Below are 17,500 nucleotides of genomic sequence, written 5' to 3' on the forward strand. Positions count from 1 at the left end.
GCTTCGTCTTTCCTGACATACCAGATTGCCTGAGCTAGTTACTGCTGCAAGAACATGAAATGAATTCCATTAGCGCTTCTGGAGCCGGCAACTGATCTGACCCATCGCCTAGCTGGTGATGTTGGATCTTCAGAAACGAATTTCCATCCATGACCGACATTAGACAGACAAACAAACAGCGCATGCACTTTACTGCTACAACGCCTTACGGTCACGCAGACAGACAGACAGACAGACAGACAGACAGACAGACAAACAGTATATAATGGCTACACTCGCTTGTATCTGGGGTATCTACCACCTGCACAGAGGCAGTGTGACCTCTAGAAATGCCTTTGTCTTTTGGTGTCAAGCGATTGAAATAGTCAGGAATCATACCATACACAGACCTATGGAAAAACAGCGAGAGAAAGATGGAATGAATGCAGTACACATGAGCATGTCTATGCACAGTACGAATTCAATTCGTGCCATGATATTTTGGTCACAGGATTCGCACGATTTAAATCTGGTTTTACGGTAATTAGTAATGCTTGTGGAAGAGACGGACGATGCTATGGCAACTGGCATAATATTGCAATCAGGTAGTGGCGGTTTCTTTCAATTTATGTGTAATACTGAGCATATTCGTTTGAGACCTTTATAGAAACAGATAGAGTGGTGAGACCCGCTGGTGTGTTCAAATGGGCACCTTTCGTTTTCTGGATAGAATCCAAAACCTTTTCCCAGAAACGGATAGACAGGAAAGGTATTACGCTGTTCGATTGGTAACTTTTCTGTTTCCGAAAAACAAGAGCAGATTGACTTTCCAACCTATCCTACCATCAGTACGCATAGAAAGGAAAAGAAAAAGCACGTAGATAAGTAAAACTTGCGTCTCTACTTACTTTAACTTTCTACATCAACGCCCACGCTTAGCCTTGCATTTCCAGACCACTATTTGCGCACATTTTGGATTGCCCGCACAGAAGTCTCAAAGAATGGCATTTGCATGATTTCATGTGTTCGACAGAACAAACTCCCACAGAGTCAGTAGACATTCTACCAGGTGGAAAAGTAGATGAAACGGCTATGACAAAGAACACGTACACATGGGGTGATTATGATCTCTTAGATGGTGAATTTGGCAAAAATTCAGAAATCCTTCGTTCAAAAAGAGAAAGATTTGGGAGTCAGTTGCAGTTAGATTTCATGAGATTCCATTTCCTGTTACTGCTCTACCATATTGTCAGTGCTTGTCTCCTCTAGTCAATAATTTACTTTCCATTTAGAAAGGATACTACGCATGCGTATAGCTCTGTTACCGCCTCATCTATCTCGTTTCGAAAAAGTTGTGTTTGATCGGTCAACGTGCCCTGTCTCTTTCCACTCTATCCAACCTAGCCTTTTCCAGTTCCAGAGAAAGACAGTCCCAAACGAATCTATACGCCCACTTATTCACTTTCCTCAGCGATTTCGCTTGAGTCCATCACCTCAATAACCAACTGTATTCATTATTGACCACGCCCATTTTTAATCACGTTCGATGGGCGTGGTCTTTTATAGCAACAGTATCATGATTCCGTAGGAAATAAAGTTCAGAGGTCTGTCCATGTGACATCACCCGTGGGTGGGGCGACCGTCCCAGCCCCACCGGGGTGGGGAACAACCCTGAAATCTATAACGATTTATACAAACACAACACAACTGACAGAGAAACAGGATACGTGTACAGCTCCATGTAGCGTTTCTTCGCCATACTGCTGCGACTGAAGATCTGTCTGATGCCAGACTCCAAGTCCGCCCATATTTCTCCAAGATTCGTCGTCTTCAGTCCATGTGGATTCTGTGCGGCGCCAGTCGACGCCATTGCTGCTGCCTTGACGAGACGCAAACACCTCGACGACTTGAAGTCGCGTTGAAAGGCTAACGAGACCGGTTTTTGTTAACAAGTAGACACTGAATTAGCTGTCGGAAAGCGTTTCTTGTCGCTAGCCAGCTGTTTGACTCGATTTTTAGGCCTGTCTACTTTTATCCGGGCCACTAACAGTCCATGTGTTAGTGCCCGTATTATTATTATTTTACATCCGACTCAGGCATCGGATCTCTAGCGTGCGCTGCATGATATCATGGCAACTGCGTAATTGCGTCATAATGTACATACGCATGCGCAAAATCAGTAAGACAGTTGTGACCTGATCACGTGAGTCTACAATTCTAGAAAAGGGATATATACAGATAGAATTATCAATACGTACAATTAATCAGTAATTTTTGTGTTCCGTTCATTCGGCTGTCGTGTTGCCACACGATACGCTTACAGTAGCCTCGGTAGCCAGACCTTATCCTCCCTAGGCCTGAGACTAACGTTACAGTGCAGTGTGTTCGCTTGTATACACACCTACCGTCAAAGCCTGTAAAACAAATCGCAAAATAAAACATACTTAAACATTTATAATTTACAAAATTTCGGTTTTTACATTTTTTAGAGTTGCCGTTCCATGGTGATGGTGCCAATTGTGGCACCAGGCATAAAACTTGTGGCACCAGCCCTGACAGAGTATTTTAATATTAATTAATTGAACTAACTTTATTTATTATTCTGAAACATGTCACTCCTTAGCCTCACTAAGCAGTCTAAGACTCTTGAGAAATGCCTCCGCGAGGCTTCACTCTAGTCTCGAAATCCAGAACATGGTAAATATAATTGTTAGCTCGTCCCTAGGCTCGACAGTTCAGCCGGTCGTCTCCCCCTTTGGCGGAGAAAGACCTTCTCCGCCGCGGGGGATGACCGGCTGGACACTCGAGCCTAGCTCGTCCCTCTCGCGCCTGGAAAATCAACGGTTGTACGGGCACCAGACAAGACTTAGCGAGAGAGAGTCTGGTTTTCGTAACAAACGTGCCAAAAAAAGTCAATGATGCCTATGTATTAATATTAATGATGTAGCACCAAACAGAGCGCATGACCCCAGCCCAAAAAATGACTGGCAACACTGATTTTTCTGCCTAGTAGCTACAATCGTACTAAATTATTTCAAAAAAAATATTTTTCGTGACGTCTCATTTCCTCGTGCAGATATTTCCTTCTTTGTAAACCCAGTAAGTCACGTTTTGCGTTTCGTACACATTCACTGCACTATTTTTGCGTCATTTTTGCTTTATTTTTTGCGCGAATGGCTTGGGAAAAGCCGCTAATTAGCTAAACGGTCCAAACAAACATTGACAGCAGGGTTCCCAGTGTGCATTACATGCAGATGCATTCACAGTCTCAGATGGCGAATGTGTGTGTGAGAAGTGCATTTCGGAGATTGTCTCTACTGTGTCTCTCTGCGACGACGCTCGTCTCTCTAGGCCACTGCGTTCAGTTCGTGCCTCTCGACCAAGGTCCCAACTCGTGGTGGAGCCGAAACTTTCCTAATCAAACAGACAGTGAGTCCGCTCCCATACAAGGCATAGGACCTGCCGTTTGCGTTATTGTGTGTGTTTGTAGCGAGCGTCTGTCCTGACTTGGAGAGTCCTGAAAACGGCAGTGTTGAAGTGGTTGGGCACACGGCTACGTATTCCTGTGCTGCGGGATACTCTTTGTACGGAGAAGACTTGCTCGATAGTAACCGTGCATGTATACTAGGAGAGTGGCTCGGTGATGAGCCCGCGTGTAGACTGGGTGAGGCTGAGGATGCATGCTATAGTTTCCGGGTGAATAATGTAATGTGTGTGATTTTTTAGATGGCGGCTGGACTGGTTGGACCCAGTGGAGTGAGTGTACTGTGTCGTGTGATGGTGGGACGAGAACGCGGGAGCGTATGTGTACAGCTCCCGTTCCAGAATTGCCTGGTGGAAAGAATTGTAGCGGGGATGCAGTTGAGCAGGAAGATTGTAATCCAGACCCATGTCCGGGTATGTGTGGACACACGCACACGCACACGCGCACGTACACCATGCACACACACTGACTCACATACACACACACACACACACACACACACACACACACACACACACACACACACACACACACACACACACACACACACTACGAGCACCACCACCAAACCAGAGGAAATACTCAGTACAATATTACTTATCTATACACATCTTTTATATATTGTCTTACATGTTATGTGCAGAATGCAAGGCTCTACAGAGGAATTTAAGAATAGGACTGCTGACACTGACACTTGGACCCACAGGAGATATCATCGTATTCTCTTGTCCTGACGGTTACCGAGTGGTGGGTAACGAAACACAAGTCTGCAACAAAGACACAGAGCTGACAACAGTCAATCAAACGTGTGTTCAAAGTAATCAATGTTTCACATCAGTCTCAAGCCAGCACTACTGTAGTTTTCACCAGGTATCTGCAAATATATATATATATATATATATATATATATATATATATATATATATATATATATATATATATGCCTGTTGGAATGATCCAGTGAGATGATGGTTTGAGAGATTGACTGACATTGAACTAGAATAATTCGTTATTCTGTGTGCACAGCATGCCCTCCGTTGTCTGCACCTACAAATGGCTCGATAGAAATTGATAAAGACAATCCAGACATTGCGCGATTCACGTGTATTATTGGATTTAATCTGAAAGGTTCGCCACAGCGTGTTTGTGCAGATGGTTTCTGGAGTGGATCAGATGTTGAGTGCATTCAAGGTCAGTGATAGTCTCGCCTAACCAGACCCTTCCCATGGATTCCTTGCACTGCTAACTTTATGTTGCTTCCTTCTATTCATTTTTCTGTGCCCAAATGTGTGTGTGTGTGTGTGTGTGTGTGTGTGTGTGTGTGTGTGTGTGTGTGGTGTGTGTGTGTGTGTGTGTGTGTGTGTGTGTGTGTGTGTGTGTGTGTGTGTGTGTGTGTGTGTGTGTGTGTGTGTGCATTCAAACTATTTTCTGCATACATTTACAAACTGATTTGATCTCTGTGCTCCAGAGTTGATCACTACAGGCACAGTGACACCAGTTGGCACTAATCCTTCCATAGGATTGGGTGTAGGCATTTTCGACATTCTGAGTCCTAGCATTCCCATTTCCAGATGTAATGGATCAGTTACGTTTAATCTGAGAACGAGCACCAAAGAGGAGCTTCTGAAGTTGGAAGTAAGTCTGCTACTAGTAAAGAAAGACAATCAATTGGTTGAGCCCCCAATAGCAACAACAGAAGAACAGGTGTCAAGTCACAGCTACTCTGAGTCTGCCAGTTCTGCATGTGTAACAGTGCATTGTAGTGATCTGAACAACAACGTTAGCTTGCCAACAGTCGGACGTGTTCGAATCACTGTCACCGTTGTGGGTGGCTCAGCTGAGATCAGTAATGTGAACTTTGCTGATGGACAGCCCTGTGATGGTAAGATAGAACTAAATGAGTATCACTAAAATTGGTGTTGAGTTTCATTGTTGTTGTTGTTGTTGTTGTTGTTGTTGTTGCACTTCAGTTGTTGTTCTAGTGTTTTTATGTTGTTGTGTTGTTGTGCTGTTGCATTGTTGAGTTGTTATGCTTTTGAGTTGTTGTGTTGGTGCATGAGTTGTTGAGTTGTTGTGTTTTTATTTATATCATCATCTGTTATGGTGTGTGTGTGTGTGTGTGTGTGTGTGTGTGTGTGTGTGTGTGTGTGTGTGTGTGTGTGTGTGTGTGTGTGTGTGTGTTATTGTGTTATTGTGTTATTGTGTTGTGATTATGTTGCTGCATGTCAGCATTTAATTCAATTTGCTATTTGTTGTATTGTTTTGTAATCTACATGTTTGTCTGCATGCATGTTTACTGTCTCATACTTCCTCCATCTTGATGTTGGCAGTCGTATTTTGTGTTTAGTCACAGTAGATGAAGAAACTGTGGGCACTTGCGATAACACCTCAAATGGTGGAGATTGTGGCTATCGAAACACCGGATGTGGCTCCAGTGACTGGACTTTGTTCTCAAACATCACCGATGATGTAGAAAGTGATGGCGAAGGGAGCACTGAATTAGTATCACTTCTCACTAATCGGACGGAATCCTGTCCAGTCTTCATCTGTCTTCCGTGTCTCAAAAAGTCTGGATTTGCAATTTCAGCCAGTAAATCTAGCAACTCAGCTGAGAGCAGAAAGAAGAGAGCTTTAGCCAAAAAACAATTCATAACGTCACGTAAGCTGACTAACGAACATCTTAACTTTATTCGTGCAAGCTTTTTGAGTTAGCCATTTTGCTCTTCTCTTGCATTCTCCTGTTTTGCTTTTTTATGCTTTGTGCTGAAATTGTTGGACCAACAAAGCAAAGACGAGCCCAAGGAGCCTAGGACGTACAGTGCAGTAGCTGAACCTCTTTGTGGGTACTTTATGGTAATCACCTATCATAGCAAGCAGACCTATATAGCTATAGGTGCATGTGTCAACAGTTTCATTTCTATTGCTGGTTTACTGCTTATACTGGAGACTTATTAGTTAATCACACTAGTGGGAAGCAGATATCTACTAATGCTTGGAAAGAACGTATGGAATGAAGGTGCAAGGCTGCCACTATTGGCAACTTGTAGACCCACTAGCCCGCCATCCCTTTCACACACACACACACACACACACACACACACACACACACACACACACACACACACACACACACACACACACACACATGTGTCACATGACACAAACAGTTACTGTCCCCTTTCTTACATTCAGACATGACCTATTCTCAACATGTACTAGGGAAAGACCCTTACCTGTTTGTCGTGTATTTGTAGATCCAAGTTCTTTCTGTTTGTCGGATGGCCAAGGTGAAAAAAGTCCAGGGTTTATCACCATCAGTCCTAACAACAAATACATGTCATTTGATTACATTATGTTTCGTCTTGGGATTCACCAGCTGATAGTCTATGTCAAATGTCAAGGCTCACTGCATTACATTCACTTGCAACAAGACTGCTCAGTCTTTAGTATTTTGAACCTTGATAAATCTGGAACAAGAGGCAGTGCATGTCTAGATCTTCACAGAAATGTCGGGGAATACTACAGCCAATGCAAACGAATTAGTATCTACGTGCAAGGATACTCTCTGGGCAGCAAAGTGTGCTTTTCGAATATCAGATTTCATAAATATGAGACATCATGTCCACAAGGCGGTGAGCAGAGTTGTAGTCATACAAACAGTGTCAAGTAGGGTAGAGCTTAATTTGTAGAGGCCTTGCAAGTATAGCGTAGACAGATGGAGTATTCAAGACTACTAAATACTACTAAATGGGCTGTGACAGTGCATGTACTCTTGAAATTAGATTTTTGGTCGCTGATGCTGAATGCATTGAGCTGTTTGGGGGAAATCACCGAGATAGATTACTGAGAAAGTATCCAAGAAATTAAACATGTTAAGTTACCAAGGATTTGAAATGGGCATGCAGACATCTTGAGAGAATACACAAGATGAGATTGACTGTACATGAATAGAAATAGTCAGTCAGACATGATAAACAATGAATGGCATTCGATTTACAGACATTTAGACAAACCATTGCATCTTCAAAAAATTCACTTTTATAATAGTGAATAACCAAGCAAATGAAGGCTAAACTACAAATGATGTATTTGATTGTTTGTACTAAAATTTTAGCTGAAATACAATAGGATGATCTGATCAGTCAGGAGAGTCCGAGATGCAGTTAATTAGCTTATGCTAGGATGACGACGACTGTGTGTGTGTGTGTGTGTGTGTGTGTGTGCGTGTGTGTGTGTGTGTGTGTGTGTGTGTGCGTGTGTGTGTGCGTGTGTGCGTGTGTGTGTGCGTGTGTGTGTGTGTGTGTGTGTGTTGTGTGTGTGTGTGTGTGTGTTGTGTGTGTGTGTGCGTGTGTGTGTGTGCATGTGTGTGTGTGTGTGTGCATGTGTGTGTGTGTGTGTGCATGTGTGTGTGTGTGTGTGTGTGTGTGTGTGTGTGTGTGTGTGTGTGTGTGTGTGTGTGTGTGTGTGTGTGTGTGTGTGTGTGTGTGTGTGTGTGTGTGTGTGTGATGCTATGAATTCTGACAATTTCATACCAGGATTGTTTTTATAGGGATTGTTAAAAGGAATGAACGCCCCATAGGTTCAACAATCAACTGTAATCGATGAGTCAGGCAAGAAGGTACATATACCTGTGGTCACTTGAATACAACTTAAATCGTTTGTGTGTAGTTAATGTTGCGTTGTGTCTTCTATAAGCATTTACTGGCATTGATCGGTGTTGAAAACAGAACAGAAACAATTGAGATTTAGAGAAATGCTTAATTACTTTTGGGTAATGTCAAGATTAGAATTTGCTAAAGCACCAACAAGTCACAACACATGCTCACATGTTGGTTGCACAAAAACTGTGTTGCAAAGTCCACTAAGACTTTAAGGTTTATGACCCAACAACTGTAGCTATACGGCTTGTTGCTATTGGGTCACTAATTCGGCTTAAACTAAAGGTTTTGCAGCAGTTTTCTGTGCTGCACACATAAATTTAATAAGGACAACTGTGGTATTTAGGAATTGTGATGAAGAACCTTATCACATTATAGCAAATCATATGACACAATATGGTTTTCATACACTAATTTCCTAGTCTCTGAATAGCTGCGACAGGCTCTCGTAGCAAAACAACATTTGTTTGAAGGTTTTTCATTTTTCTTGGTAGATATCAAAAGAAAAAGGAATTCATTTGTATGTTAATTGTGTTATTTTCATGTGAGCGTGGCTAAAACCAACATAAGCCAGTTGATCACAACACCACTTGTGCTGCATAGTAACCTGAAGCCGCATCCCCACACTCACATAAGCTTGGCAGTGTCCGTTCCCTTATGACACTTTCCACCTCCCTTTCAATGGGAAGTTGAATGTGTCATAGGGATTGAAAGTGTCACATGGAAACGAGACACTGCCAAGCTCACATGAGTCTGGGGACGAGACTAGTAACCTAGCTGGAGGTAGTACCGTACAGCTACAAAATTAATGCATCCACATCTGTTGTGGTGACAAAAGATTATATGCCCTGGGTATAGTAAACAGCAGTACTGCAACTTGCTAAGTGCCAGGATAAACTAAACACTTTTAATTCTGTAATTTGACACCCTTTCTAGCTACAGTGAATGTTTAGAATTACAAAAAACTGCCTGCCAATACGGCAGTGGTATTGTGCAATATACTGCACACGTACAGAGGACCTGGGTTTTAGGCCATGCATGACTTTTGAATTAAAATAATCTAGAATATATAATAATGATATAGAAGTTTTAATTGGTGTGGCCCTTTAGACAACCGACAAAGTCTTGTTTCATATCTTTAGGAGCTGGTCCCTCCAGATATGTAAACCTACTGGTACAGTAGTATGTACCACTATAGCCTTTCTCCAGATGCAGAGTGATTGCAGCCCCAGATGTGCTGCCATCACCACAGCATCTAACCAAGGTCATGACTTGCAACCACTCCCATACAATATTGTAATAATTGATTGATTAAGTAGGTAGCTAGTGTACCTCCGCACCTGTAGGCTTGCTCAATTATCACATTCATGATCAATGATGATCCTTGTGAGGCCTCAAATCAATAGATGGCATAAATGTCTGCTACCCATGTTATATGCGTTTTACAATATTCCAAAAATGTTATAAATTTTACAAACTTTTATAATGGGAACTATATATACTCAATAGTATATATTCAATAGTATATATACATACTAATTTTGAACACTATTTTAGTTGACAACAGAGCATGCAGCATGCTATAGGTCTTCATTCATTGAATGCATACAGATGTTGCCTTAATTTAATTTTCTAATGGGAACCAGCAAGTAGTCGAATTCCTTCTGTAGACGCCCGAGTTGTGACTGCTGTTGCCATGTACATGTGTGAGGTACGTGTGCAAGAATGGCCTCGCCAAGTTGCTGTCCTACTTCTCCTCTGGACGATGGCAGAGCGCACAACGTCGGTTCAGTACGTTCCCGTCGATCAGACCAACCCTTGGTGGATCCAAAATTTTCCCAACCAGACAGACAGTAAGAGTCATGCATGCACTCCAATATTATAGCATCACCATTCGACTGTACTCGTACATTACGTTCAAGTATGTATACGTGTATGTATGTATACTGTGTATATATACTGTACACAAGTGTACATCGGGTACCAAAAGATGATGAAACTACAGGGAGGATTTCTCGTTTGTAGCTTCCACGTGTCCGGAGCTGCCAGATCCGATCAACGGAAGGGTGGTAGTAGACGGTCACATCGCGACGTATTCTTGTCATGCGGGCTATTCCATGATCAATGTGGAGGGCCCTGAACGAGGGTGCGTTGAAGGAGAGTGGCTAGGTGTCGACCCGGAATGCAGACGAGGTGAGTTGTCTGGCGTTGGGAAGCGAAGGTGCATGAACATGTACGTTCTATTTGTAGATAGCTATCTAGCCTTGTTAGTGTGTGTTGTTTTTCGTTTTGTCCGTATGCATCCCCAGTTAGAGTAATATTATGTACTGTCGTGTAGTAGTGCACCAGATTTGTGTTCCAATGTAAGAATAATACCGAATACTGCATGATATGTATATTCTGACATGCAAACTTTTATGTGTTTCTCGTCCTGAGAAAACCTATGCGGAGAAAAAAATCACTCCCCAAATAGCGGCGTAGCTGCACCTAGAGTGCTCATGAAGGTAGGCGACGGACGATCTTGACATCATTCGAAACCGCAAGAGCCTGGATTTCTTCTACACGCTAAACATAGCATGTAAATATGACACACTCAGAAGGATGAGGTTTATGCATATCAAAGTACATTAGTCTATTAGAACGTTATGGTTACGATATGATTACTGATAAGTGGTCACGTATGCAGATGCCATGCCAATTACGTAATTACTATTGATTACTCTACATAATGCAGAAGCTTCATGCGTTCAGCAGTGCTTGGTCGTCTGGGCTTGGCTGGTCAATCTAACATCACTATCAACTTCCGTCACTTCGTAGTCGTTTGTGATGTTATAGCTCTCCATGATGTCTTTCCCGCATTCCATCTTTTTTCTAGAATTTTTTTCTTTTTTTTCTACGTGTTTTGCACCTAATGTAAGTCACAGTAAAACACGTCTGTGTCAGTAACAATAAATCCGGAGTCACAGTAAACAAGCTATCAAGGGTGTAACTAAAATTTTAGCATTAAAATTTCTCTAGGTTTCTCAGTCACGTGTGTGGCAAGTGCTTCACGTGCCGTGAACGTGCGCTAGCTAAGTGCGAGAAAAGTGGTGAAAGAGGACTTCTTCTGTTCGGTAACCGCGTGCAGAATGCCCGATCTTTTCTGTTATCTACTAACTGATACATCTAGCAAAAGTTTTGCAACGCCACACCCATTTTATTTACCTGCCTCGGCTGCCTCATGTCTAGTTACGCCACTGGCTATGATGTCATAATCACCAATTTATTAAGTGTTTGTACACCAACACAGGTGCTTCATTACGTAGTTCCAGATTCACAGTGAACGCGAACAGAGAGTAATTAGACTATGTATAAATTCTAACGAACTAGAACAAAAGTGTCATATCTAGCAGAATCACGTATCCACGTTCTTGGTCTGTTAGTTGATACGGGCACCGGACAAGACTAGCGTGAGAGAGTCTGGGGACGAGGCTACGTTCGTCTAAGTAGAGGCTAGAGGTAGAGGTTAGAGCCAGCGGCTCGGCTTCGCTGTGTAGTGACTACAGTGGCTTCTATCTGAAAAGGTTATGTACATGTTTCATACCTCTAAGGTACTGTGCAATCTACGTATCCATTTCTATAGACTAGCTAGCTACTGTAAATAAATAAATTAACGGAAATGTTTGCTTCATTTTAGAACACGCTAAATTTGTAGCTAACGAGAAGGTACCACGCGCGAAGGACGAGAAAAGCTTGTATGACCTAACGGACATAATACTCTTTACCTTAGTTAGCTTACCCGCTAGCCTACCGTCGGGGAAAAATGCGCGACGCGACCTGCGAGTAACCGCGTAGCACGTGACCAAATAAATAAGTGTCCCGTATTATCTGTATAGCTATGACACGCGGTGGGTTTGCATTAAGATACTGGTACATGTATGTTGTTATCTTATGATTAGCATGCTTTACACGACTTACTGTACCAGCGCAAGGGAGAGGTTATCGCCATGTCTAAATTGATTATTTAATTAAGTGATCATGAGAATGCGCTAATGAATTAGAAGTAACTTAGTACACACTTGCCATGCAAATTATAGGTTTTAGACACCATCTCAATAGGTGCTCGTAAGCATGGTCTAGAAATAGTTATTGCACGATTCAATCATTACAGCTTTATTTGATCATATTACCAACCTTCTGAAGGATGGGATTCTCTCTCTGAGATTGACAAGTCTTCGCTCTCAAAGAACTTTCGATCCTACATGTGTACAAATGCACAACAAAGCGAAAAACATACAGAACCGACAATAATTATTTTCGTTAATTAAAAGTTGATATCAAATACGTAAGTAACTTATTAAATATATACGTTCAATATTTGAGTATTTCACGTAGTTCTTAACCAAACTCGATAGTTAGCCAAAGTTTTCGTATTTCGTGTTTTCTTACCAATGGTTATGAATCGATGACCTGGACACTGGTGTGTTCATGCGCGTCCACGTGACTGGCTTTTAATACGTGTTAATTAGGTCATACAGTAGATTATTGCTAAACTGTGTTTTACAGATGGTGCATGGACTGAGTGGTCTGAATGGTCTGATTGCCCTGTGACGTGTGGGGGTGGTGACGAAAGACGAGAAAGAACCTGTACGAATCCACCGCCTGAGGAGGGAGGGAAACCCTGCGATGGCCGAGGAGAAGAGACAAGAGAATGCAACAACAACGTTTGCCCAAGTCTGAAGTTCTCTACTGTTGCATGCACACACACACACACACACACACACACACACACACACACACACACACACACACACACACACACACACACACACACACACACACACACACACACACACACACACACACATTTGCTGTCACTGTTTCTGGTTCCCCACATCTCAACCATTTATCTCTCTGTTTTAGAGTGTACAATACAAAGAAACATCACCCTAGGAAATCTTCGCATCGACGTTGGTCCTGCAGGAGACACGCTTGAGTTCTCTTGCCCCGTTGGTTTCAGAGTCCTAGGCAATGACACTCAGCCATGTCCAAATTTTGAAGAAATAGAGATCACAAGCAGCTGCGTAGAAGGTCAGTTCTCATGTTGGCTTCAATTCATTACTATCAAATAAATTCTTTACATGCAGCATGTTCTGAATTGACGAATCCGGACAATGGCACTGTAACTTTCAACTCTGAGCGCACTGATGCTGAGTATTTTTGTAATGTGGGATTTAGCCTTCTTGGATCACGAACACGTACATGTATTGATGGTTTCTGGACGGGATCAGAGCCTGAGTGTTTTCTAGGTGTGCAAACGTGAAGATAAGAGTTAATTTGAGTTAACTGTCTGTTGCACTGTTGGTTTGGCCGTGCTGTTTGGCAATTTTGTGTGTGCGTGCGCGCGCGCGCGCGTGTGTGTGTCTATAACTCTGTCTGTCTATAACTCTGTCTGTCTATAACTCTGACTGTCCAGTTGTGTGTATCTCCTTATGTTTGTCCACCTGCTTTCTAATGTCTATTACTTTCTCACGAGCACAAATTGTACAGAATGCAATCAATCCAAATCATATGCCATAACCGCATCTTGTCTGTTCCTAGAATCCTTCGCAGACGGAGCAGTCGAGCCATTAGGAGCTCAACCATCCATAGGACTACCATCAGGTACATTCGACGTCCTCACACCTGATGTGCCCATAACTCATTGCAATGCATCTCTAACATTCGACCTGAGAACGAAAGCATCGAGTAACATGGTGATGATGGACATCAACCTTTTTCTTTTCAATGACGATGTGGAGTTGGAAAACGTATCCGTGGCCAACATAACTGCGCTGGAATTCGCTAGTGATGACTATGCAGGGTCTGGAGAGAGTGTGTGTGTGACGCTGCTGTGTGCTGATCCGGAGAGTCTGGAGCTTCCTAGAGCGGGACGTGCTCGTATAACGGTCACCGTTCCTGCTGATGCTGTTGCGGATATCAGTAATGTTAACTTTGCTGATGGGAGCCCATGTGATGGTATGGATGTGTTGCTGTTTCAGTTGATTTGATGTCTGCAGATTGTGTGTCTATATGGCTTTTATGATCCATGCAGTCTTAGAGTAAGACATACAGTTTTCTTGCATGTGCATGATTGGCTTAGCTGTTTGGCTCTATTGGTATAGCTAGTCTTGCATGTCTTTGTTTAGGGTGTTCTCATGTGTGCACGTGTGTCTGCCCAACTACCTGACTGCTTGTCTATTTGTCCGCTTTTCTTCTGTCTGTCTGTCTGTCTGTCTGTCTGTCTGTCTGTCTGTCTGTCTGTCTGTCTGTTTGTCTGTCTGTCTGTCCTTGAGTCTGTTAATGCGCCAACTGTGTGTGTGTGTGTGTGTGTGTGTGTGTGTGTGTGTGCGTGTGTGTACATTTAATCTATAAATGTCTAACCCTGTCCGCCCGCTTATTCACCTCCTAACATGTATCCACTTGTCTTTCTGCCTGTTGCAGAACTTGCCTCCTCTTTATTTCATGTCTAGCTCAATCTCCTCTGAATGTGTCTCCGCTGTAAATGCACACACGTTGAAATCTACTCTACTGTGACAAATAAGAAACACTCGATCATCATGTGACACACACACACACACACACACACACACACACACACACACACACACACACACACACACACACACACACACACACACACACACACACACACACACACACCACACCACACCACACCACACTTTAATCTTGCAATGCAAAGTACCATTAATATTTCTCTCTATAGCAATTGTCGACGACGAGAACGACACGTGTGACGACACTGTGGGCACGGGTGACTGCGGATACAGAAACACGGGCTGTGGTTCTGCATCGTTCGAGCTAGTAACAAACCTACCAGAAAGTGCAGAGGAAGAAGACGAAAGCGAACCTCTGGTGACTCTCTTGTCAAACAAACCAACAGACAGGTGTATATTTAGTGGCGTGTGCGTCCCATGTTTGCTGAATTCGGGCTTCACACTATCATCAAGCGAAACGGCACTCTCGATAGGCTCAAGAAAAAGGAAAAAAAGAAAAGCCGACAAAAGAGTCACCAATGACAGTGAGTATCATGTGTGGGACTGTTCACCTAGAGTAGATCTACCATGCAGCTAGCTGTGTTCAGTGACCCTTTCGGTCATTTCAATTTTCAAATTTCAATTATTTATTTGTATTTTTACATGTCGAGATACAATTGCCTGTTTGCATGGTGCCCTCTTTACTACTTAAACTAGAATACGTCTCTATGATTTCTGTTCTGATGTGCAGAGAAGGGAGTCTGCGTGGAAAATGGCTACAGTGAAATAGTAAAAGACAAGGGCCAAAAAAAGAACAAAGGCGGCTACTTCAAAAAGGGCAAAGCGAACAAATACATGTCGTTTAACTATCTCATTTTTAATAATGGAAAGTTGCACTACCTGGCAATTAAGCTTGAATGTAAAGACAACACTGGACAAACTCATACCATCAACCTCAAAGCAGATTTGACAACGTATTATTTTTCACTCATTAACGCACCATTTACTACGGGGCAGCATTGTCTCGACCTTCACACCAACCTGGAAAAAGTGACTAATGGCAAATGTGACTACTTTGACATTGTTCTTCAAGTTGGAGCATCCGGCAGCAAACTGTGTGTCACGGGTCAGAGGTTCCACAACAAAGTGGGAGGTCATGGATGTCGTAAGTTGTAACTAAGTGTGTAGGTAGATGAAATAGTCTTTGATTGGGTATTCGTATGCATTGAATACCAAATACTTGACAAACACGTACGCATGTAGACAAGTGACAGACAGAAAGACAGACAAAGAGACAGACAACAAAAAGAAACACACACACACACACACACACACACACACACACACACGCACACACGCATTCACACACATACATACACACACACACACACACACACACACACACACACACACACACACACACTCACACACACACACACACACACACACACACTCACACACACACACACACACACACACACACACACACACACACACACACACACACACGCACGCACGCACGCACACACACCCAGCAAGCTAGCAGACAGACCAACTAACAGTTGAACTTCCTGACACACAAACGAAGACAGGCATGAAAGTACAGTGAAAATAGCCTACGTGCATATAACAAGCAGACCTACACGTCTTAAACAATTCGAGTCATATCTGCATAGACATGTCAAATCATAGATTCGGCTACTGCAATAAACAACCGACTAACTGCATAAGACAACCAACTAACTGCTAGTTTCAGTGTGCACTGTTTAGTTGCTAATCTTTAAATTGGTTGCTAGGCACACTGGACAACGTGTAGTGATCATCAAATCGAAAGAAAGTGGAGAAACATTGCTATCCCAACTTGTTTTTCTGCAATACTGAAATTACGTATGAAATAGCTGTTATGTTCATGGAGCAAGTTTATACCAATTAACCAGGTCTAAGAAAAAAGTCTAAAAACCAATATTACTTGTAGGCAGAATAGTTGGAGTGCCAATAAAGCTTGTAAAAAGTGTGACAGTAAATTTTGTGATCTTTGGTTGTGATATCAGGGTACGATCTGATTAATATAATTATTATTGATCAAGTCTTGTATATTTTTGGCAATTTAATAAAGTCAACGCTTTGATATTGCCAAACGTGAGTAATTTCGTCCCACACTGGATCAAGTCAGTTACTCATACCTATGATATTGTCACATCTTGCCAAAGATACTTGTGTATGGTACCATCGACGGTGCCATGACTTAACTGACCCTTGCAGAAAATTGCAACACAAGTCTAAGAGTTATGGCACCCTTAATTTGGCCATTAATTATTGAACCATCCTCACGTGTTTGTTTGCTTTTTGCTGGTTTGTGTAGCCATTTCTACTAAAGACATTTATAATGTTTTTTTTGTAACTTGTTAATTAATTCACTTTTTGCGTGAAGAGAGGACTAAGTGTCGAAAAACACTGGAAAATTTAGGGCTATCGGTGCATTACAAATTTCATTCTGAAAGGTAGAAAAGGGCAATACTGTAAAAGACGGCCTGCCACTGGTGTGTCCTACTGTTTAAGCACGTCCACGTGCAACTTTCTTGATTGGCTCTAGGTCGTACAATATTGCTAAACTGTGTTGCAGACGGTGCATGGACTGAGTGGTCTGAGTGGTCTGCTCGCCCTGTGACGTGTGGGTGGAGAAAGACGACAAAGAAACTGTACGAATCCACCTCCTGAGGAGAGAGGGAAACCCTGCATTGGCCGGGAAGATGAGACAAGAGAATTGCAACAACAGTGTTTGCCCAAGTCTGAAGTTCTACTGTTGCATGCACACACACACACACACACACACACACACACACACACACACACACACACACACA

General features: G+C 42.6%; 3 protein-coding genes and 1 long non-coding RNA gene across 7 annotated transcripts in view; 2 read left to right on the forward strand and 2 right to left on the reverse strand.

Annotated features, from left to right (window-relative positions):
* The window catches only part of LOC134194519 (cullin-1-like), a 15,371-nt gene extending 13,358 nt beyond the window's left edge, over window positions 1–2,013 (reverse strand). Inside the window, exon 1 of the mRNA XM_062663460.1 lies at window positions 1,707–2,013. Within this exon, the coding sequence (XP_062519444.1) occupies window positions 1,707–1,849 (143 nt within the window). The 5' untranslated portion in view covers window positions 1,850–2,013. The remainder of the gene's footprint in view (window positions 1–1,706) is intronic.
* A 165-nt stretch (window positions 2,014–2,178) lies between these two features.
* On the reverse strand, window positions 2,179–6,915 carry LOC134194781 (uncharacterized). Of its 2 annotated transcripts, XR_009972245.1 has the most exons (4): window positions 6,837–6,915; window positions 6,697–6,783; window positions 4,094–4,230; window positions 2,179–2,393 (listed from the first exon to the last, which is right to left on the reverse strand). It is a non-coding gene; the product is annotated as an uncharacterized LOC134194781 (long non-coding RNA). The 2 variants fall into 2 exon arrangements; XR_009972246.1 differs by lacking the exons at window positions 2,179–2,393; window positions 4,094–4,230 and adding an exon at window positions 6,135–6,324.
* LOC134194780 (uncharacterized) lies at window positions 3,238–8,288 on the forward strand. 3 transcript variants are annotated; one of them, XM_062663749.1, is made up of 10 exons: window positions 3,238–3,408; window positions 3,470–3,643; window positions 3,706–3,876; window positions 4,107–4,280; window positions 4,490–4,654; window positions 4,932–5,345; window positions 5,811–6,122; window positions 6,718–7,095; window positions 8,013–8,081; window positions 8,132–8,288. In XM_062663749.1, exons 1-9 carry the CDS (start codon window positions 3,252–3,254, stop codon window positions 8,066–8,068), a joined length of 2,001 nt encoding a protein of 666 aa, XP_062519733.1. In that variant the 5' UTR covers window positions 3,238–3,251; the 3' UTR covers window positions 8,069–8,081; window positions 8,132–8,288. The 3 variants fall into 3 exon arrangements, with proteins under 3 accessions (XP_062519733.1, XP_062519734.1, XP_062519732.1); XM_062663750.1 differs by having other exon boundaries at window positions 8,159–8,288; XM_062663748.1 differs by having other exon boundaries at window positions 8,013–8,288.
* A 1,495-nt stretch (window positions 8,289–9,783) lies between these two features.
* LOC134195040 (uncharacterized) overlaps window positions 9,784–17,500 on the forward strand; it is a 10,495-nt gene continuing 2,778 nt past the window's right edge. Inside the window, exons 1-9 of the mRNA XM_062664043.1 lie at window positions 9,784–9,974; window positions 10,147–10,314; window positions 12,667–12,834; window positions 13,024–13,191; window positions 13,248–13,409; window positions 13,702–14,118; window positions 14,867–15,181; window positions 15,388–15,801; window positions 16,433–17,500. The exon at window positions 16,433–17,500 is cut by the window's right edge and continues 555 nt beyond it. Of these exons, the coding sequence (XP_062520027.1) occupies window positions 9,818–9,974; window positions 10,147–10,314; window positions 12,667–12,834; window positions 13,024–13,191; window positions 13,248–13,409; window positions 13,702–14,118; window positions 14,867–15,181; window positions 15,388–15,801; window positions 16,433–16,452 (1,989 nt within the window). The 5' untranslated portion in view covers window positions 9,784–9,817 and the 3' untranslated portion in view covers window positions 16,453–17,500. The remainder of the gene's footprint in view (window positions 9,975–10,146; window positions 10,315–12,666; window positions 12,835–13,023; window positions 13,192–13,247; window positions 13,410–13,701; window positions 14,119–14,866; window positions 15,182–15,387; window positions 15,802–16,432) is intronic.

Source organism: Corticium candelabrum, chromosome 19 (assembly GCF_963422355.1).
Source record: "Corticium candelabrum chromosome 19, ooCorCand1.1, whole genome shotgun sequence".
NCBI classification, from domain to species: domain Eukaryota; kingdom Metazoa; phylum Porifera; class Homoscleromorpha; order Homosclerophorida; family Plakinidae; genus Corticium; species Corticium candelabrum.